General features: G+C 45.2%; 1 protein-coding gene across 2 annotated transcripts in view; it reads left to right on the plus strand.

The window, feature by feature from the left end:
* Positions 1–23,731, plus strand: part of EFHC2 (EF-hand domain containing 2) — a 140,464-nt gene that overhangs the window by 7,730 nt on the left and 109,003 nt on the right. The window contains exon 1 of one of the 2 annotated variants that reach the window (XM_073667243.1): positions 7,426–7,579. The exons of the other annotated variant lie outside the window; for it this stretch is intronic. Within the exon in view, the coding sequence (XP_073523344.1) occupies positions 7,538–7,579 (42 nt within the window). The 5' untranslated portion in view covers positions 7,426–7,537. Of the gene's footprint in view, positions 1–7,425; positions 7,580–23,731 lie in introns of those variants that run through there. 2 annotated transcript variants of the gene reach the window in all.

The raw sequence follows: 23,731 nt of genomic DNA on the forward strand, positions 1-23,731 counted from the left end.
AATTCACTTGTGGAAAGAAACAGGTGTGGGCAATATGAAAATAACACCTGAAACTAAATAAAAAGGGGAGAAGTTGATTCAATCTTCGCATTTTGTGTCTGTGTGTGCCACACTAAGCATGGAGAACAGAAAGAGAAGAGAACTGTCTGAGGACTTGAGAAGCAAAATTGTTGAACAATATCAACACTCTCAAGGTTATAAGTCCATCTCCAGAGATTTTGATGTTCTTTTATCCACGGTGCGCCACATAATCAAGAAGTTTACAACCCATGGCACTGTAGCTAATCCTTGATGAAAGATTGCAACGCAGGATAGTCCGGATGGTGGATAAGCAGCCCCAATCAAGTCCCCAAAAAAATTAAAGCTGTCCTGCAAACTCAGAGTGCATCAGTATCAGCGCGAACTCTCAGTCAACATTTGACTGAAATGAACCACTATGGCAGGAGACCCAGGAGGACCCCACCGCTGATAGAGATTTAAAAAAAGCTAGACTGCAGTTTGCCAAAATGTACATGAGTAAGCCAAAATCATTTTGGGAAAGCGCCTTGTGGACAGATGAGACCAAGATAGAGCTTTCTGGTAAAGCACATCATTCTACTGTTTACCATAAAACGGAATGAGGCCTACAAAGAAAAAAACAAGAGTACCTACAGTCAAATATGGTGGAGGTTCAAAGATGTTTTGGGGTTGTTTTGCTGCCTCTGGCACTGGGTAACTTGACTGTGTGCAAGGCATCATGAAATCTGAAGATTACCAAAAGGATTTTGGTTTGCAATGTAGTGCCCAGTGTCAGAAAGCTGGGTTTGCGTCCTAGGTCATTCGTCTTCAAGCAGGACAATAACCCCAAACATACTTCAAGAAGCACACAGAATTGGATGGAAACAAAGCACTGGACAGTTCTAAAGGGGCCAGCAATGAGTCCGGATGTAAAACCCATTGAACACCTGTGGAGAGATCTTAAAATTGCTGGTAGGAGAAGGCACCCTTCAAATATCAGTGACCTGGAGCAGTTTGCAAAAGAAGAGTGGTCCAAAATTCCAGTTGAGAGGTGTAAGAAGCTTGTTGATAGTTCATAGGAATCGATTGATTGCAGTTATTTATTCCAAAAATATTAAGTTTGTCCGGCCCATTTTTTTTTGTGAAATTATGCCCAATTTGCCTTTTTTTCTCTGTTTTTTTGTGTTGTTCCAATACACACAAAGGAAATAAACGTGTAGAACAAAACATGTGTAATTGCAATAATTTTCTGGGAGAAATACTTCATTTTCTGGATCAATTTCAAGGGTGCCAACACTTTTGGCCATGACTGTATTCCTAAAAAATATGTAATGACACTGATCCCAGACAAAACTCAATGTCCTTGACGTCTGGTGTAATCTTTGGGGAAATGTATGCAGTGCGATTTATTTTACTGCAGCGGTTCTCTTTTTTTGTTACATTATAGTCCGTGTTGAATTTATTTTATTAGTTGTATAATAAATTTGATGGATTTGTGACTATTGGACATTTATTGTTTTTTTTGAGTAGTTTGATACTGTAGTAGGGTGCCCACAGTATTGGAAGAGGGGATTATTGTAGACCCTAGCTTTTGTCATTATACTCCTATACAGTACAGACCAAAAGTTTGGACACACCTTCTCATTTAAAGATTTTTCTGTATTTTCATGACTTTGAAAATTGTACATTCACATTGAAGGCATCAAAACTATGAATTAACACATGTGGAATTATATACTTAACAAAAAAGTGTTAAACAACTGAAAATATGTCTATTATTCTAGGTTCTTCAAAGTAGCCACCTTTTGCTTTGATGACTGCTTTGCACACTCTTGGCATTCTCTTGATGAGCTTCAAGAGGTAGTCACCGGAAATGGTTTTCACTTCACATGTGTGCCCTGTCAGGTTTAATAAGTGGGATTTCTTGCCTTATAAATGGGGTTGGGACCATCAGTTGTGTTGTGCAGAAGTCAGGTGGATACACAGCTGATAGTCCTACTGAATAGACTGTTAGAATTTGTATTATGGCAAGAAAAAAGCAGCTAAGTAAAGAAAAACGAGTGGCCATCATTACTTTAAGAAATGAAGGTCAGTCAGTCTGAAAAATTGGGCAAACTTTGAATGTGTCCCCAAGTGCAGTTGCAAAAACCATCAAGCGCTACAAAGAAACTGGCTCACATGAGGACCGTCCCAGGAAAGGAAGAGCAAGAGTCACCTCTGCTTCTGAGGATAAGTTTATCCGAGTCACCAGCCTCAGAAATCGCTGGTTAACAGCAGCTCAGATTAGAGACCAGGTCAATGCCACACAGAGTTCTAGCAGCAGACACATCTCTACAACAACTGTTAAGAGGAGACTTTGTGCAGCAGGCCTTCATGGTAAAATAGCTGTAGGAAACCACTGCTAAGGACAGGCAACAAGCAGAAGAGACTTGTTTGGGCTAAAGAACACAAGGAATGGACATTAGACCAGTGGAAATCTGTGCTTTGGTCTGATGAGTCCAAATTTGAGATCTTTGGTTCCAACCACCGTGTCTTTGTGTGATGCAGAAAAGGTGAACGGATGGACTCTACATGCCTGGTTCCCACCGTGAAGCATGGAGGAGGAGGTGTGATGGTGTGGGGGTGCTTTGCTGGTGACACTGATGGGGATTTATGCAAGATTGAAGGCATACTGAACCAGCATGGCTACCACAGCATCTTGCAGCGGCATGCTATTCCATCCGGTTTGCGTTTAGTTGGACCATCATTTATTTTTCAACAGGACAATGACCCCAAACACACCTCCAGGCTGTGTAAGGGCTATTTGACCAAGAAGGAGAGTGATGGGGTGCTATGCCAGATGACCTGGCCTCCACAGTCACCAGACCTGAACCTAATCGAGATGGTTTGGGGTGAACTGGACCGCAGAGTGAAGGCAAAAGGGCCAACAAGTGCTAAGCATCTCTGGGAACTCCTTCAAGATTGTTGGAAGACCATTTCCGGTGACTACCTCTTGAAGCTCATCAAGAGAATGCCAAGAGTGTGCAAAGCATTCATCAAAGCAAAAGGTGGCTACTTTGAAGAACCTAGAATATAAGACATATTTTCAGTTGTTTCACTTTTTTGTTAAGTATATAATTCCACATGTGTTAATTCATAGTTTTGATGCCTTCAGTGTGAATGTACAATTTTCAAAGTCATGAAAATACAGAAAAATCTTTAACCCCTTTCTGACCCCGGGCGTATTAGTACGTATCTGTGCCCTGGGCCTTATGGGCTTGATACGTATTAATACGCCCTGGCGATTTCGCCCGCACACAAGCGGTGCGGGCGAGATCACCGCCGGGTGTCAGCTGATTGTCACAGCTGACACCCTGTGCTATGTGCAGGGAACAGTCCCGCACTGTTCCTGGCACATTAACCCCCGAAATGCTGTGATCGAAATCGATCGCAGCATTCCGGTGGCAAGAGGAGGTAAGCTCGATACTTACCTTCTCTGCCGGCGTCCAGCTTCGTCTGAATTCGGTCCCGGATGTTGCCATGGTGACCCGATGTCATCATGACAACATCCGGGTCGCCGGAGGCAGGAAGTTGCTTTGGTCATGCGCAGTGCACGACCAAAGTAACTTCTCCCTTTGCAGCGCTGACAGGCTGCATGGCATAGGGAGCTGCTGCTCTCTATGCCATGCAGGCGATCAGGCTGCAAAAAGTGAAAGTCCCATAGTGGCACAATGTGAACAAGTAATAAAAATGTCAGAAAGAGAAAAAAAAAAAAAATTGTAAAAATATTTAAAAAATGAAAAAAAAATAATAAAAATATATATATATATTGTACCCATAAATAAATAATCTTATGAAAAAAAAAAAAAAAACAATAAAAGTACACATATTTGGTATCGCCGCTTCTGGAACGACCTGACCTATAAAACTGTCCCACTAGTTAACCCCTTTAGTGAACACGGAAAAAAAAAAACATAAAACGATGTTTTATCATCATACCGCCAAACAAAAAATGGAATAAAGCGCGATCAAAAAGACGAATGTAAATAAAAATGGTACCGCTGAAAGCGTCATCTTGTCCCGCAAAAAACAAGCCGCAATACAGCTCCAACAGCAGAAAAATAAAGTTATAGCTCTCAGAATAAAGCGATGCAAAAACAATTCTTTTTTCTATAAAATAGTTTTTGTGTAAAAGCGCCAAAATATATATATATATATAAAAAAAAAAAAATGTGGTACCCCTGTAAACGTACTGACCCGAAGAATAAAGCTACCTTATCAATTTTACCACACGCAGAACGGCATAAAAAAAAACCAAAAAAACAATTCCTGAATTGTTGACTTTTGTTTATTCTGCCTCCCAAAAATCGGAATAGAAAGCGATCAAAAAATGTAATTTGCCCGAAAATGATACCAATAAAAACGTCAACTTGTCCCGCAAAAAACAAGCCGCCACATGACTCTGTCTGCCGAAATATGGAAAAATTATAGCTCTCAAAATATGGCGATGCAAAAACTAGTCTTTGCAAAAAAATGCGTCTTTTAGTGTGTGACAGCTGTCAATCATAAAAACCCGATATGAATCTGGCATCGCTGTAATTGCACCGACCCGAAGATTGATGTCGTCTAATCACTTATACCACACGAGGAACGGCGTAAAAAATAAACTTTAGGGTTAGGGTTGTGCTAGGGTAAGGGTTGTGCTAGAGTTGTGCTAGGGTTTGGGTTAACGTTGGGCTAGGGTTAGGTTGGGGTTAGGGTTGGGGTTACGGTTGGGCTAGGGTTGGGGTTAGGGTTGGGCTAAGGTTAGGGTTGGGCTAGGGTTAGGGTTGGGCTACGGTTAGGGTTGGGCTAAGGTTAAGGTTGGGCTAGGGTTAGGGTTGGGCTAGGGTTAGGGTTGGGCTAGGGTTAGGGTTGGGCTAAGGTCCGGGTTGGGGTGGGGATTTTTTCAGAAGTAAAGAAAAAAAAATGACGACGATATGGTGACTAGTGAGCGCAAGTACTCGCTACTTGAGTTTGCATCGGGTGCTTGGGTATGCACCGAGTATGGCGGGTGCTCGAGTGACATGCTCGAGTCTCCTCCCCAAATGTTTTGCAGCTGTTATACAGCCAAAAAAACCTTGCGGGGATTGCCTGCCATGCACGAGCGATCCCCGCATGTTTTTTTTGGGTGTCAAATAAAAAAAACATGCGGGGCAGGGACTCGAGCATGTCACTTGAGCACCCGCGATACTTGGTGCATAACCTAGTACCTGATGCAAACTCAAATAGCGAGCACTTGCACTCAAGACTAATGACAACTTATTCAATATGATGACCTAATGTTATCAAATTCTGTGTCGTACCTCTGGGTTCAAAATGTTCACTATACCCCTTGATAAAATCCTTGAGTGGTGTAGCTTCCAAAATGGAGTCACTGGGGGGAGGGTGGGGTGGTTTCCACTATTTAGGCACATCAGGGACTCCTCAAACGCAACCTGTTACCCTTGTGAAAATGCAAAATTGGGTGCTGAAAAACATTTTTTTTGGAAAAATGTGAAAATGTTATTTTTACGGTTTAATGTTATAAACTTCTGTGAAGCACCTGGGGGTTCAGGGTGCTCACCACACATCTAGATAACTTCACTAAGGGGTCTAGTTTCCAAAATGGTGTCACTTGTAGGGGGTTTCCACTGTTTAGGCACATCAGGGGCACATCCGCTAATTATTCAAGCAAATTTTACATTCAAAAAGTCAATGGCGCTGCTTCCCTTCCGAACCCTGCCGTGCGCCCAAACAGTGGTTTTCCCCCACATATGGGGTAACGGCTTACTCAGGAGAAATTGCACAACAAATTACATGGTGCAATTTCTCCTGTTACCCTTATGAAAATGCAAAATTGGGGGCTGAAAAACATTTTTGTTGGAAAAATGTGAAAATTTTATTTTTACGGCTCAATGTTATAAACTTCTGTAAAGCACCTGGGGGTTCAAGGTGCTCACCATTCATCTAGATAAGTTCCCTAAGGGGTCTAGTTTCCTAAATGGGGTCACTTGTGGGGGGTTTCCACTGTTTAGGCACATTAGGGGCTCCCCAAAGGTAACATGGTGTCCCCTAATTATTCAAGCAAATTTACATTCAAAAAGTCAAATGGCGCTCCTTCCCTTCCAAACCCTGCCGTGCGCCAAACTGTTTTTTTCTCACATATGGGGTATCTGCGTGCTCAGGGGAAATTGCACAACAAATTTTGGGGTCCATTTTTTCCTGTTACCCCTGCGAAAATAAAAAAATTTGGGTCTAAAGTAACATTTTTTGTGAAAAAAGTTAAATGTTCATTTTTTTCTTCCACATTCCAAAAATTCCTGTGAAGCACCTGAAGGGTTAATAAACTTCTTGAATGTGGTTTTGAACACCTTGAGGGGTGCAGTTTTTAGAATGGTGTCACTTTTGGGTATTTCTGTCATAAAGGCCCCTCAAAGTGACTTCAAATGTGATGTGGTCCCTAAAAAATGGTTTTGTAAATTTTGTTGTTAAAATGAGAAATCGCTGGTCAACTTTTTACCCTTATAGCTCCCTACTAAAAAAAAATTTTGGTTCCAAAATTGTGCTGATGTAAAGTAGACATGTGGGAAATGTTATTTATTAACTATTTTGTGTGACATATTTCTTTGATTTAAGGGCATAAAAATTAAAATTTTGAAATTTGCAAAATTTGCAAAATTTTCACCAAATTTCCAATTTTTTCACAAATAAACGCAAGTGATATCGAAGAAATTTTACCACTATCATGAAGTACAATATGTCACGAAAAAACAGTCTCAGAATCAGGGGGATCCGTTGAAGCGTTCCAGAGTAATTACCTCATAAAGTGACAGTGGTCAAAATTGTAAAAATTGGCCTGGTCATTAACGTGCAAACCACCCTCTGGGGTAAAGCGGTTAAATGAGAAGGTGTGTCCAAACTTTTAGTCTGTACTGTATGTAGGAATTTACTCATTATTGGGTTTACACCTGCATTGTGAATCTCATTATTTAATTATTCTGTTGAAGAGTAGCAGATAATGTAAGTACAACAGAGATATGGGATGCCATTTAAAAGACGCACCCTATCTTACATAAAATAACAAAAATGTTGTTTGTGTGTCAAAAAACGTGGAAATCGAGGTTTCTCAATATGTGTTTCAAATAATTTTTTTTTTCATTACTCCCATTATGCCAAGACTTTATTTTTGACGCCCCTGTATTACTTGAGACCCTAATAGCCGTTGTCTGCTTATCCTGGGTTACTTAAAGTTTCATATGCACTTTTACAAATGCCTGGTTTATTCAAATTTACCCAGAGCTATTAAAAATAATAATTTTATGATTCTTTACTGATATGTATAGAAGTTGTATGTTGTCATTTTTAGTCTTTGTGACACTTTTAAATAAAGTTGTAGCGTTAAAAAAAGAGGAAGAGAGTAGACTTGCAGTTACCAGGTAACCAGAAAAGAAACCATGCCGTCTCCATGGTGGCAGCAGCTCAGTAACTTACACCCAGGACACTGCTGCTGATCAGTGTGACACCCAGCCTGCTGATAACCATGGCGCTGCCACTCTTACCAGGAAACTCCTTTAACCGGAATGTAAGTGTAAAGGGTTTCTCTTTAACATATAATACAGATTAACACATTTGCTTTTTTTCTATGTCTTTGTGAAAGGTCCTTTTATTGCATTGCTCCCCCTTTTTGGGCTGTGCATCTTGTCTATATAGCTTTCCATGGGCAGATGTGAAACAGGTCTGGCTCCTGCTCTGCCCCCGTCTATTTGAGGCTTGCTGGCACAAAGTGAGGTGGACTATATGAGTTATGGACCTTACTGATCAGGTGCGCCTTGTCGCGGTGGGATGACTTTTAGGCTCTGTTGATCAAAATATTGTCAACTAAGTACCCTATATTACGCACATGTACTATTGCTATTTATTTACTTACTGCAGGGTATTTGCTCATTTGTTTTATTGTAGGTTTTGTCTTTTAAATGGCCACAGTGTGAACATGCACCTACACATTACACTTATACCAACAGGTGTGCTGACACATTTCTTCGGTTTTGCAAAATCTATTAAAGAATTTGCCAGAAATGTTTTTCTTTTTAATTTAAATATGCTAATAAGGTGCTCAGTGCACCCTAGGTGTCGCCGAGCAGTTCACTGCATCTTCCCCACTACTTGTTTTCCTTCACCCTTGCTTCCTTGATTGACAGCTCTGGCATTATTAGGACATTTTGTTCTGACAGACTTCAGGTCAATGGGGTAGGTAGTCCACATGAGCCTTTTTAAACACGTACTGATTGTCCACATGTAAAAAATTACAGAATGCACTAATTTGATCCATTTTTTTAATCAGGCTCACCTATTAAACTCAATGGGTGTGTTAAGAAAACTGATGCTGTACAGACACCATCTGTATGGTATTCACATTTTATGGATCCTTTGCAATTAACTGGATTTGGTCACAGCACAAGGATGCAACTAGGAAGGTATGGGAGTACTGTGTTTTTCACGGACCCATAGGCTTCAGTTTTTCATCTTGCAGATTTTCTGTATAATTGCTGCACCTTTTAGGTAAATTGAGTTACTTGTGTTTTTTTCATTACATTTTTGAGTGTTATTTTGCATGCATTTTTATTGAGCTTTTGGCACCATGGTTTTTATCTTTTTCTTTTTCATGTTCTAAATAAAGCTGCTTTGTTTTTCATATTTGCCTTTGACAAAACTTTATTGATTGGATTACATGCATTTTTTGTGCCTTCCCGCAGTGGAAATGTAGTAAAAACACATATGTGTTTTTTTACCTGAAGATTTTCTGCCTTTAATGCAATTCTATGGGGAAAATCTGCACATAAAATTCAGCTCAACTTACCCACAAGAGAAATTGACATATTGAGGATATCCAACTCACGCACTGCAGGTCAGTTTATTCAGCGTAAAAAAAAGCACAGTTGGCATGAGATTTCTAGAAATCCCTTATATTTTGGTGGAACTATAAGATGCTGCATGTTTTTTGGCAGCAAAAGTACGCAGCATCAAACACTCGTCAAAAACTCGCTAGGCCTGTAGAAGATAGGGGGCCGACGACACCTGCACTGTTTTCAGTTCAATGTGCGTCGGAGTCACACGAGCTTTTAAAAACTCATCTCACTTTCGTTCAGAAAACTCTGATGACTTTTTTGTTACTTGTCATCCATATACAATCCGTTTTTATACAGCAGCATTCATTAAAAATTTACAATATTAAATACAGTTTCTTATGTCAAAGAATTGCAACATATACGTATGAATCAGATGCTATACGGATGATCCGTATGGGTTTTTTTTTGTGCACCTTGAATGACTTGAATGAGCGAGTCTAATCTCAACATATGCAAGAAACTAGTGCATGTTACAATTTCTTCTCACACAAGTTTGGTCCATGGAAAAAAAAAAGCTCATCAGTAGTGATGAGCGAGCATGCTCGCCACTGCTCAGTACTCGCCCGAGCATCTCAGTACTCGAGATGCTCGGAGCTCGCCGAGTACTTGCGCGATGCTCGGGTGGGAGCTCGGGTCCCCTGTCCTGCTTGTTTGGCGCTATTTAGAGCACCAATCATGCAGGGATTGTCTGCCACTCACTGTAATGTCACAGCCATGGTGGTTGTGGCATTACAGTGATTGCCCAAATCGATGGGAACAGTGCTCACAGTGAAACATGAAAAGCCGGCAATTCCTTAGCGGCATACACCGGTACCCGACAATTTAGAACAGAAAGAATAGAGCATCACACATAGATTAGATAGATAGAAACATGTCAATCACATATATAATAAGTACAGTGACAGTGTTGGTTACTGTACTTGTCATTTAGTGTTAAAATAAAGGATTTCTTAAAAAAAAATTGGCGTGGGGTTCCCTGTAATTTTAGTCTCTAGCGGAGGTTAAGCAGACGGCTGGGGCAGATGTTTGAAGCCTGGGAAGGGGGTAATACCCACGGAGCTTCCCAGGCTACTAATATCAGACCCCAGCTGAATACCTAGCCTTTACTAGCTATTAAAATGGGGGACCCAAACAAAAAATGACGTGGGGTCCCCCCTATTTTAATAGCTATCAAAGGCTAGGCAGACAGCTGGGGGCTGATATTAATAGCCCAGGAAGAGTGCCATGAATATTGGCAATATTGGCCCCCCAATTCTGGCACTTAGCCTCGCTCTTCTCACTCCCCTGTAGCGGTGGCAGTGGGGTAATAGGGCTGGGGTTGATGGTTTTTTTTGGGTCCCCCATTTTAATAGCTAGTAAAGGCTAGGTATTCAGCTGGGGGCTGATATTAGTAGATTGGGAAGCTCCATGGGTATTACCCCCTTCCCAGGCTTCAAACATCTGCCCCAGCCGTCTGCTTAACCTCCGCTAGAGACTAAAATTACAGGGAACCCCACGCCATTTTTTTTTTTTAATAAATCCTTTATTTTAACACTAAATGACAAGTACAGTAACCAACACTGTCGCTGTACTTATTATATATGTGACTGACATGTTTCTATCTATCTAATCTATGTGTGATGCTCTATTCTTTCTGTTCTAAATTGTCAGGTACCGATGTATGCCGCTGATGAATTGCCGGCAGGCTTTTTTAAAGAGACGGTTGCATGAAAATCGGAGGGCACTAGTGTGTTCCAAGTGCCCTGCTATGTTTTTCATGCACCCTCCTATATACCCTGTCTGCCTGTCTGCCTATATATTCTGCCTGCCTGACATTTAATTGAGCACTGTTCCCATCGATTTGGGCAATTTTTGACCTTCTGCAGACCGCCGGGGGGGGGACCGCCAGAAAAATGCTTGAGTTTCTCATAGACTTACTTTGGGCTCGTAGCTCGGGTCGAGCACCTGAGTATTCCAATGTGCTCGACCCGAGCTTCGAGCACCCGAGCATTTTAGTGCTCGCTCATCACTACTCATCAGCACTGGCCCATTGAATAACATTGATTTGACTGATGTCCGTGTGCTGTCTGTTCTTTAATGGACAGCACTTGGACCAAAAATATGGTTCTGTTAGCCTATCCTTAAGCAGAGAAAAAACCTAAGATAAAAACAAAATGAGCAAATACCTGCAGTAAATAAATACATAAATTGCAATAGTGCATGAACGTAAATAAGGTACTTAGTTAAGACAATTTAGAATAAAAAATGTAAAAGCCACCCCACTGCGTCAAGATGACCCTATTTGGGACGGTCATAACCTCTAGTATAAAAACCTTACCATATATCAAATTACGCAAATGTGAATAAGTGTCGAGCAGTGGAGAAAAAAGCAGACCTTTTTGAGCTGTGTTTGGTTTGAACATTCATGTTTTTGTGCTGATAGGTTTGCATTAATGGAGTCTATCACTAAAATTTTTATTATTTATTTTAAAAGCTGATGCAATATTATTAACAATGTCACAAAAACTCATAAGCAAAGCATACACCAAACCCGAGAAAAACTCATCTTTATGGCACAAGCCTCTCAGGCTGCGTGCCCACTATGCGTTTTGCCGCGGAATTTCCGCAGCGAAAACGCTTAAAAAACGCTTGGTAATACGTGCCCCATGGTCCCCAATGATAATCCGCATGTGCTGTGCACATGCTGCGGAAATTTCCGCTGCGGATTATCATTGCGGAAAAATATGCAGCATGTCCATTAATTTTGCGGACACGCAGCGTAATCGCCGCCTTTGGACCGCGTGACATCCGCATGACTACATCTGTACATGCGGATATCACACGGTTCAATGTGCGGATGGTACCCAGGTCTGGAGGAGAGGAGAGTCTCATCCAGACCTGGGTACCATAGAACCTGTTAAAAAAAGAATTTAAAATAAAAAAAAAAAGCTTATACTCACCTTCCGATGTCCTCCCGGTGTTTTCTCCCCTCCGTCTGGTCTGCTGTATGGGTTGCGGTGTTGTGAAGGACCTGCCATGACGTTATTGAGTCATGTGACCTGTCACATGACTCAATGACGTCACCGCAGGACCTTCACACCACCGCGAGCCGCCCAAAACACCGGACGCAGTGGAGAAAACACCGGGAGAACATCGGAAGGTGAGTATAATCTTTTTTTTTATTATTTTTTACCATTCTTACTCTTTTTTTTTTTAACTTGGTCACACTACTATAAATCCATGCCGATTGCATGGATTTATATAGTGTGACCAAGTTGTCAAGCACTTTTCCAAGTGATGCTAAAATCGCTTGGAAAAGCGCTTGATAACCCGCATGCAGAAATGCATGCAAATACGCTTCACAAACGCTTCTACCTGGGAGGAAAAACGCATGTAAAATCCGCATACGTTTTTCCTGCCAGGGAGATGGGGAAAAAATCTGCAGCATTTCTGCATTGTGGGCACTTAGAAGTCGCCTCCAGCCAGGGGAATTCCCACTGTGCCCTGCTCTGCTGATGCCTAGCATCAAGGAAACTGAGTTATGTGCTGAAATAGCTGCTTATCTCTACCCCAGTGCTGGCTGAGACTTTGAATCTCATCACCCAGTCCTGCTCTGTAAATGGAGAAAGAAGTGAAAATCAGCAGCCATCTGATTAGAAGTGTGGACACAAGTGGAACACAGGAGAGGTGATGACTTCTGCACAGGGCTGCTACATGCATTGTGTCTGTGTACAGCTGCCTCCCCCCCTCCTCCACTGAACTCATACAGCTACAGGGAGCAGGTATCTGGTGTAAGTGCAGAAGAGGGGATGTGTTGTATGGGTGCAGTATGTGTTATGTAGGAGCAGGACTTCTATGGAGGAGGGGCTGCAGTCCCTGCAAGATAGATGATGAATGAGTGGAGCAGAAGAACACAGAAGCTATCACCTCTGCTGTGAAAGCCCTACTGTGCTGCACTAGTTAGCAGCTGTGCACTTTCAGAATAGTATATACTGTACACAGACATGTATATAGATATTTATTGATTACATCTGCATTTGTTAATATATATAAACACATACAGTACAGACCAAAAGTTTGGACACACCTTCTCATTTAAAGATTTTTCTGTATTTTCATGACTATGAAAATTGTACATTCACACTGAAGGCATCAAAACTATGAATTAACACATGTGTGTTATGCACACGCCCGGGCTAAGCGGCGTGTGCGTGTGATTGGTAGTGATTCCACTGGACCGTGCCGGAGAGTGAATGCCTGGAGGGGCGTGACTAAGTATTCACCCGATCCGACCAGGGTCGCACGACGGCATACGACGCCAGTGCACCAAGGAGGAACCGAGCAGAGGGACCAGGTGCTACTCCAGGACAGACCCCAGACACGGCTGTTGACCCACACAGGGGAATACAGGAACAGGCTGGTAGGCTGGCACACAGACTGGTGGGTATAGGCAGGCACGACTGGTATGCAGGCAGGCGGGTATGCAGGCAGGGGGGTAAAGGCAAGCACAGCTAGAGTGCAGACAGGGAGGCACTAGCAGGTAGGAACACAGGCGGGATAGGACCCAGTACACACCGGGACTCAAGAACAATACAGGCAGAGGGTTACAGGCAAGCACAGCTAGAGTGCAGACAAGGCTGAGCAGGGAGGACAGGGCTCTGTTCACATGGAACAGACAGGAAGGGAAAGACAGAGCCAGATACTCACACAGTACTTGCAGAGACAACAAGCAGGAGTTAGGTACGAGTTCAGACTCTGCAGAAAAAGGAAGGGAACGGACATAGAGGCAAAACAGGTAAAGGACAGGAGAGAGTTCAGACTGGAACTGAGTGTACGGAGGAGACCGACACTGCAGAGGGATACAGGAGCGGGTCTGGGAATACGGCCCCCAGAGAGGCGGAACGAACAGGCAAGGAGCGTGTTCAGACAGGACAGACAAGAGAACACAGAAAGGACTCAGTTCAGACACGGGAACTAATACCGCAAAGCAGGAGACATACAGGACTTAGTTCAGACACGGGAACTAATACCGCAAAGCAGGAGACATACAGGACACAGTTCAGACACGGGAGCTGATACCGCAAAGCAGGAGACATACAGGACTCAGTTCAGACACGGGAACTGATACAAAAAGCAGGAGACATACAGGACTCAGTTCAGACACGGGAACTGATACAAAAAGCAGGAGACATACAGGACTCAGTTCAGACACGGGAACTGATACAAAAAGCAGGAGACATACAGGACTTAGTTCAGACACGGGAACTAATACCGCAAAGCAGGAGAAATACAGGACTCAGTTCAGACAGGCCTGGAAATACAGCCTCCAGGAAAGGCAGACAAGGAAACAAAGACGGGACCTGGCACCTTCAGAGTGCAAGCACACACTGAAGGAAACACTATGCTCAGGCAGGGATAGAAGGGAGCTGCTGAGCTATATACCAAGTGTCAGACAGCAATAGGCTGAGGGCGCACAAGGGGTGTGACCCACAGCAGGTACAAAAAGCAGGAAGTGATCGGGCGCCGCCCTTAAGCAGCAGAGACAGACACAAACAGACAGCATGGAGGGAAGCCAGAGAGACATTCTGGACAGGAGATCAAGTGCGCGCTCCTGCACAGTGGGAGATGGACCACTATGCAAGGACGCCGCCAGGTATGTTACAGTACCTCCCCCCTTACGCCCCCTCTTCTTCAGGCCTGCCAGAATCTTCCGCAGGGAATTCGAGGACCAGTCGTTCACTGGGTTGGAGGGGGACAGAGACTTGAGGGTAATCTCTGCTTCGAGGTACATCTTGTCAAGCTCACAGGAAAAAATAGACGGGTTATCAGGTACATAATGAGGAAAAGTCACTGTCTCTTTGTTATCTGGTGGTACCCCGGAGGATTCAGGAAACAACTGGAGGTCCTCCGCCGGGTCAGAAGAGTGCAGAGGCTCAGAGAAAACAACTGCTTCAGAGTACACTAGGTCGGACTCACTGGAGGAAGCAGGCGAGGTATCGGGTACCGAGTATAGGAAAGTCTCTGTCCATTCACCACCAGGTGGCACCCCGAAGGGTTCTGAACACAACTGGAGGTCCTCCGCCTGGTCGGAGGGGTGTAGAGACTCGGGAGTAACCTCTGCTTCGGAGTACACTAGGTTGGACTCACTGGACGAAGCGAGCGAGGTATCAGGTACAGGATATAGGAAAGTCTCTGTCCATTCACCACCAGGTGGCACCCCGAAGGATTCTGAACACAACTGGAGGTCCTCCGCCTGGTCGGAGGGGTGTAGAGACTCAGGAGTAACCTCTGCTTCGGAGTACACTAGGTTGGACTCACTGAACGAAGCGAGCGAGGTATCAGGTACAGAGTATAGGAGAGTCTCTGTCCTTTCGCTACCAGGTAGCACCCCGAAGGGTTCAGGAGACAACTGGAGATCCTCCGCCTGGTCGGAGGGGTGTAGAGACTCGGAGGTAACTACCACTTTGGGGTACCCATTGTCAGGCTCACAGGACGAAGCGGACAAAGTATTGAGTACCGGGTGTAGAGAAGTCTCTCTCCATTTGTCATCGAGTGGTATCCCGGAGGATTCAGGAGGCAACCGGGGATCCTCTGCCAGGTAGTAGAGGTGCACAGACTCAGAGGTAACCACAGCTTTGGAGCATCCTTGGACATGCACACCGGTTAAAGAGAGAGAAGCATCTGATGCCGGGTGCAGGAAGTTCTCCTGTGTGGAGTCTGGATGGGCAGAAGTCTCTTCGGGCAGGAGAACTGGTGCACTACCCACGCACATTACCCATTGGGGTTTCTCCGGGATACAGGGAGATGAAGCTTCAGTAGGGACTTCAAGGTTGGGGTCAGGAGGTCTCAGGGAGGACAGACCCTGGCGTGACGGCTTGCCTCTACGTCTAGCACGTCTGGACTGCCTCTTGAGGTTGAGAGAAGTATTCCGGAAAGCGTAGTCACCCTGTGAGGATTCTGGGTGGGCAGTAGTCTCATTGGGCTGGAGGACTATTGCGCTACCCACACACATTACCCATCGGGGCTGCTCCGGGATATTGGGAGGTGAAGCTTCAGCAGGAGCCTCCGGGTTAGGATCATCGAAGACCATTAGAAAGGCCACCAGGAAGGCCATTAGGTCCCGGAGGATCGGATCCTGTGTTTCATATAGGGGGTTGATCCATTCCAAGGCATCACCCGCCAGGTAAGACATCATAAAGGCCACTTTAGCCCAATCGGAAGGAAAGTAGAGAGGGTAGGCCTTAAAGTGTAGCATGCATTGCTCCACAAATGCACGACACTGTCTTGGATCCCCATAGTAACGTGGCGGATCCGCAGGAACGAGAGCTGATAGATCCATCTGGACGGTGCGTAATCTCGCCTGGAACTCAGCTAAGATAAAAAAAATTTATTTATTTATTTTAATGCATATATTCGCTGGAAAACTTCTCAGAGGGCGAAGGCCGTGGGGCTCAACGGGAACCATGGCCTGAGCATGCTGTTATGCACACGCCCGGGCTAAGCGGCGTGTGCGTGTGATTGGTAGTGATTCCACTGGACCGTGCCGGAGAGTGAATGCCTGGAGGGGCGTGACTAAGTATTCACCCGATCCGACCAGGGTCGCACGACGGCATACGACGCCAGTGCACCAAGGAGGAACCGAGCAGAGGGACCAGGTGCTACTCCAGGACAGACCCCGGACACGGCTGTTGACCCACACAGGGGAATACAGGAACAGGCTGGTAGGCTGGCACACAGACTGGTGGGTATAGGCAGGCACGACTGGTATGCAGGCAGGCGGGTATGCAGGCAGGGGGGTAAAGGCAAGCACAGCTAGAGTGCAGACAGGGAGGCACTAGCAGGTAGGAACACAGGCGGGATAGGACCCAGTACACACCGGGACTCAAGAACAATACAGGCAGAGGGTTACAGGCAAGCACAGCTAGAGTGCAGACAAGGCTGAGCAGGGAGGACAGGGCTCTGTTCACACGGAACAGACAGGAAGGGAAAGACAGAGCCAGATACTCACACAGTACTTGCAGAGACAACAAGCAGGAGTTAGGTACGAGTTCAGACTCTGCAGAAAAAGGAAGGGAACGGACATAGAGGCAAAACAGGTAAAGGACAGGAGAGAGTTCAGACTGGAACTGAGTGTACGGAGGAGACCGACACTGCAGAGGGATACAGGAGCGGGTCTGGGAATACGGCCCCCAGAGAGGCGGAACGAACAGGCAAGGAGCGTGTTCAGACAGGACAGACCAGACACAGGAGCGGGTCTAGGAAATCGGCCACTAGAAGGCGGAACGAACAGGCAAGGAGCGTGTTCAGACAGGACAGACCAGACACAGGAGCGGGTCTAGGAAATCGGCCACTAGAAGGCGGAACGAACAGGCAAGGAGCGTGTTCAGACAGGACAGACAAGAGAACACAGAAAGGACTCAGTTCAGACACGGGAACTAATACCGCAAAGCAGGAGACATACAGGACTTAGTTCAGACACGGGAACTAATACCGCAAAGCAGGAGACATACAGGACACAGTTCAGACACGGGAGCTGATACCGCAAAGCAGGAGACATACAGGACTCAGTTCAGACACGGGAACTGATACAAAAAGCAGGAGACATACAGGACTCAGTTCAGACACGGGAACTGATACAAAAAGCAGGAGACATACAGGACTCAGTTCAGACACGGGAACTGATACAAAAAGCAGGAGACATACAGGACTTAGTTCAGACACGGGAACTAATACCGCAAAGCAGGAGAAATACAGGACTCAGTTCAGACAGGCCTGGAAATACAGCCTCCAGGAAAGGCAGACAAGGAAACAAAGACGGGACCTGGCACCTTCAGAGTGCAAGCACACACTGAAGGAAACACTATGCTCAGGCAGGGATAGAAGGGAGCTGCTGAGCTATATACCAAGTGTCAGACAGCAATAGGCTGAGGACGCACAAGGGGTGTGACCCACAGCAGGTACAAAAAGCAGGAAGTGATCGGGCGCCGCCCTTAAGCAGCAGAGACAGACACAAACAGACAGCATGGAGGGAAGCCAGAGAGACATTCTGGACAGGAGATCAAGTGCGCGCTCCTGCACAGTGGGAGATGGACCACTATGCAAGGACGCCGCCAGGTATGTTACAATGTGGAATTATATGCTTAACAAAAAAGTGTGAAACAACTGAAAATATGTCTTATATTCTAGGTTCTTCAAAGTAGCCACCTTTTGCTTTGATGACTGCTTTGCACACTCTTGGCATTCTCTTGATGAGCTTCAAGAGGTAGTCACCTGAAATGGTTTTCACTTCACAGGTGTGCCCTGTCAGGTTTAATAAGTGGGATTTCTTGCCTTATAAATGGGGTTGGGACCATCAGTTGTGTTTTGCAGAAGTCTGGTGGATACACAGCTGATAGTCCTACTGAATAGACTGTTAGAATTTGCATTATGGCAAGAAAAAAGCAGCTAAGCAAAGAAAAACGAGTGGCCATCATTACTTTAAGAAATGAAGGTCAGTCAGTCCGAAAAATTGGGAAAACTTTGAAAGTGTCCCCAAGTGCAGTTGCAAAAACCATCAAGCGCTACAAAGAAACTGGCTCACATGAGGACTGCCCCAGGAAAGGAAGACCAAGAGTCACCTCTGCTTCTGAGGATAAGTTTATCCGAGTCACCAGCCTTAGAAATCGCAGGTTAACAGCAGCTCAGATTAGAGACCAGGTCAATGCCACACAGAATTCTCTTCAACAACTGTAAGGGTATGTGCACACGGTGCAGAAATGAAACAGAAAATTTCTGCATCATTTCTGCATCTCCCTGGCAGAAAAAACGCATGCAGATTGTGCATGCGTTTTTCCTGCGGAATACATGCGGATTCACATGCGTTTCCACATGCGTTTCCGCATGTGGATTGACAAGCGCTTTCCAGGCGATTTTAGCATCACCTGGAAAGTGCTTGACAACTAGGTCACAACCTAGCATGCAACCGGCATGGATTTATATAGTGTGACCCGAGAGAGTGGTAAAAATAAAAAATAAATGTATACTTTACCGTTCTCCCTTGCCGGCAACATTGAATTGAAAGACCTGCCGACGTCAGCGTCACGTGACCCGTCACATGACTCTGACGTCAGCGCAGGTCCTTCAACTCACTGCAAAGTGCCGGGACCCAAGCAGGAGCGGTGCGCGGGCCGACAGAAGGTAAGTATACATTTATTTTTTATTTTATTCTTTTTTTACAGCTTTTTTAATGGTACCTGGGTGTGGATGAGACTCTCCTCTCCTCCACACCCGCGTACCATCCGCACATTAGAACGCATGGATTACGCATCTACATATACAGTGATGCTTAATCCATGCTGTCTAATGAAAGTCATTGGCGCGTTTCCGCAAAATTAATGGACATGCTGCGGATTTTTGAGCGCAGCATAAACGCTGCGGAAAAATCCGCAGCATGGGCACAGCACATGTGGATTATCATTGGGGACCATTGCTACCCTTCTACCATGCGTTTTTAATGCGTTTTTAATGCGTTTTCGCAGCTGCAAAAACGCTGCATTAAAATCGCATCGTGTGCACACAGCCTTAAGAGGAGACTTTGAGCAGCAGGCCTTCATGGTAAAATAACTGCTAGAAAACCACTGCTAAGGACAGGCAACAAGCAGAAAACACTTGTTTGGGCTAAATAACACAAGGAATGGACATTAGACCAGTGGAAATCTGTGCTTTGGTCTGATAAGTCCAAATTTGAGATCTTTGGTTCCAACAACCGTGTCTTTGCGCAGCGCAGAAAAGGTGAATGGATGGACTCTACATGCCTGGTTCCCACCGTGAAGCATGGAGGAGGAGATGTGATGGTGTGGGGGTGCTTTGCTGGTGACACTGTTGGAGATTTATTCAAAATTGAAGGCATACTAAACCAGCATGGCTACAACAGCATCTTGCAGCGGCATGCTATTCCATCCGGTTTGCGTTTAGTTGGACCATCATTTATTTTTCAACAGGACAATGACCCCAAACACACCTCCAGGCAGTGTAAGGGCTATTTGACCAAAAAGGAGAGTGATGGGGTGCTACGCCAGATGACCTGGCCTCCACAGTCACCAGACCTGAACCCAATCGAGATGGTTTGGGGTGAGCTGGACCGCAGAGTGAAGGCAAAAGGGCCAACAAGTGCTAAGCATCTCCTTCAAGATTGTTGGAAGACCATTTCCGGTGACTACCTCTTGAAGCTCATCAAGAGAATGCCAAGAGTGTGCAAAGCAGTCATCAAAGCAAAGGGTGGCTACTTTGAAGAACCTAGAATATAAGACATATTTTCAGTTGTTTCACACTTTTTTGTTAAGTATATAATTCCACATGTGTTAATTCATAGTTTTGATGCCTTCAGTGTGAATGTACAATTTTCAAAGTCATGAAAATCTTTAAATGAGAAGGTGTGTCCAAACTTTTGGTCTGTACTGTATATACAGACATATATAATATGGATGTGCGTATTTCTCTCGATATGCAATCTCAATCTATAAATAAACATACACTTTACATTTATATCTATGTGTGCGTTGTTTGTGGTATTTATTAAAGAGGTTGCCCAGCATTTGTTAGCCCCCTTAGGGGACTTGAGGCTGCAATCATTCGATCACATGTACTATACATAGCAGTGCAAAATCACAGTCTCCTATAAATGCTGGCTTTCACAGGAGAATCGTCATGACAAACACGGAGGTCTTCAGCAGACCCCCAGCTGTCATGGCAATCCATCAGCACCCCGTGATCATGTCACGGACATGCCAATGGACGCGTGGAATGACGTGCTCCCCTGCCCGTGCATGTTAAATGCCGCTGTCAGAAATTGACAGCGGTATTTAACATGTTAACAGCCATGTTCAGAGCTCCACGCCACCCCTGGCTGGTAAAGGCAGATGATGGCAGATGATGCAAGCCTGCATCAAAGTCAAGAACCCGACCTATGAAGTAACTGTACATCATATGTTGGGAAGGCGTTAAAAACTAGTAGGAGGACAAGAAAAAATATAAAATAATTAAAAAAAAAAACCAATACTCACTTGGCAAATGCCTGCAATTTTTAGCATTGTTACTAGTTGTTATGAGTAGCGCTCAGCACTGGACTTGTAGACTGATTTCCATGGAGAAATCCCATTAAAAGCCCAGTGCCGAACGCTCATCATCAATGCAGCTGTCAGTCAGTCTGCACTCCGGCCGGCACTGTGATATTGATAATACTGTATATGCTGAGTGCTTCTGACGTTCAGGTAGGGATACATGATGTTTACTACATGGGGTAAGCTGTGCCACTCTCTAGGGCAGGGGTCTCAAACACGCGGCCCGCGGGCCGCATGCGGCCCCTGAGGCTGCTTTATGCGGCCCGCAGGCACAGACCCCTTGATGATCTTGACCAGGTCCAGGAGGAACCGTCTCCCAGCACAGCATTTCCAATGCCAGCCGCCGGCCAATCAGAGGCCAGCAGCTGATATCTGCGTGTCGGCGCAGCGAGTATGACGTCATTGCCATACGCAGATGTTAGCTGCTGGCCTCTGATTGGCGGGTGGCTGGCATTGGAAATGCTGTGCTGGGAGACAATCTCTGTGCGGCAATGCAGCGCTGCTGTCAGCGGCTCCTCCTGGACCAGGTCGGGATCGTCAAGGGGTCTGACTTTGTGGTGCCTGCGGGCCACATCTGCAGGAAGGCCGCCGAGGGAACGGAGGACAGGTGAGAATCATCTTTTTTTTTCTATTTTATGTGTGTGAAGAACAGCACAGGGGGCACATAGCCACAAGATGGGGACCTGGATGGGGCACATAGTCACAAGATGGGGACCTGGATGGGGCACATAGCCACAAGATGGGTACCTGGATGGGGCACAGAGCCACAAGATGGGCACCTGGATGGGGCACAGAGCCACAAGATGGGGACCTGGATGGGGCACAGAGCCACAAGATGGGGACCTGGATGGGGCACAGAGCTACAAGATGGGGACCTGGATGGGGCACATAGCCACAAGATGGGGACCTGGATGGGGCACAAAGCCACAAGATGGGGACCTGGATGGGGCAAATAGCCACAGGATGGGGACCTGGATGGGGTACATAGCCACAAGATGGGGACCTGAATGGGTCACATAGCCACAGGATGGGGACCTGGATGGGGCACATAGCCACAGGATGGGGAGCTGGATGGGGTACATAGGCACAAGATGGAGACCTGGATGGGGCACATAGCCACAAGATGGGGACCTGGATGGGGCACATAGCCACAGGATGGGGACCTGGATGGGGCACATTAGTACAAGATGGGGACTTGGATGGGGAACATTACTACAAGATGTTTGCCATTATTACTATATGACAATATTACTGTATGTGGCCAATTGGGGGAAACAAAATTGTAAAAATAAAAAAAATAAAAATAAAGCATGAAAAAATATTGGGCACTAAAAATGCTGTTTTATATGTAAACTAAAGTAAACACAAAAAAGTGCACGTTTATTATCGCCACATCCATAACGACCCAAGCTATAAAAAAATAAACACGGCAAAAATGTTCAAAAGGTGTATACAAAAAAAAATGGTATCACTAAAAATGTCACATTGAACAAAGAATGCGGCCCCCCAAATTCAAATTTTTTCCATGTGCGGCCCATATACCCAGCCGAGTTTGAGACCCCTGCTCTAGGGCAAGGGACATACTGACTAATGTATTGACTGCTGAGCACTAGTCAGAAGAATAAGCAATGCAGCTGTCAGTTCCTTGCACCAGGAGGCAGCGCCGCTTATAATTTGAAGATACCACTTATTCCTGTCAGAAGCACTTGGCATATACAGTTTTAGTGCTCTCACAGTGTCGACCAGGGTGCAGGCTGACTGCTGTGTCGATAAGCACTCAGCAGTGGACTGGTAGAGAGATTCGCTCAGGGAATCCCTCCACAAGCCCAGCACTGAGAAGTCTTTATTATTGCAGCAGTCAGTCAGTTTGCACCCTGACTAGCACTGTGTACCTATACTGCATATGCTGAGCAATGCTCAGTCCTTGTTACACTGGTCAAAGCTGGGCTGGTAGATGGATTCCACCTTTCAGTCCAGCACCGAGTGCTCATCAGAATTGCAGTAGTCAGTGCATAAGGCTGGAATCACACAAGAGTGCGAGCTTGAGCTGAGTGTCAGTGCTCTGTGCTCCAATTTTCTCGTATGAGCGAATCACAGCACAGGTGAGTAGGAGACGGAGAAAGTAATTTCTCCTCCTCCATGGCCTGTCTCAGTGTATATCGGGCTGCACTGGGATGACATGCGAGTGCAGTCTGATGGTTCACAGGCACCCATAGACTTGTATTGGTGCGTGTGGACCGAGTCACACTGCCAATCGCAGCAAGCTGCAATTGTTCATTTATGCCGAATCGGAATGAGAAAATCGCAGATGTGCACTGCCTCATAGTGTAACACTGGTCCGAGTGCTATGTGATGTTTTATCGCGCAGCACTCGGCTGTGTTATATGCTCGTGTGACCCCAGCCGTAGTCAGTCTCTAGCCCCATGGAATGGTACTGCTTATTCCATGCAGTAGACACCATTTATTCCTGTCAGCAGAGCTCCGCATATACAGTATTAGCACAGTTCTAGCCAGGGTGCAGACTAACCAAATCCCTATACAAGCCCAGCGCTGAGCAGTCAGTGTGCGTCCTGATCAACACTGTGATTGTGACTATACTCTATATGCTGAGAAATACTGACAATACTAACAATGGCACAATAAATTCTAGGGATATTAATATATATCTTTCCCTACAAATAACTGCTCAGTGTAAAGTATATGTGTGTAGAAGAATAAAAACAGAAAAATAGCAAAGCAGCACTAATCCAC

Source organism: Phyllobates terribilis, unplaced genomic scaffold (genome assembly GCF_046119375.1).
Source record: "Phyllobates terribilis strain yellow unplaced genomic scaffold, ASM4611937v1 Scaffold_2__4_contigs__length_985480577, whole genome shotgun sequence".
In the NCBI taxonomy this organism is placed as follows: Eukaryota; Metazoa; Chordata; class Amphibia; order Anura; family Dendrobatidae; genus Phyllobates; species Phyllobates terribilis.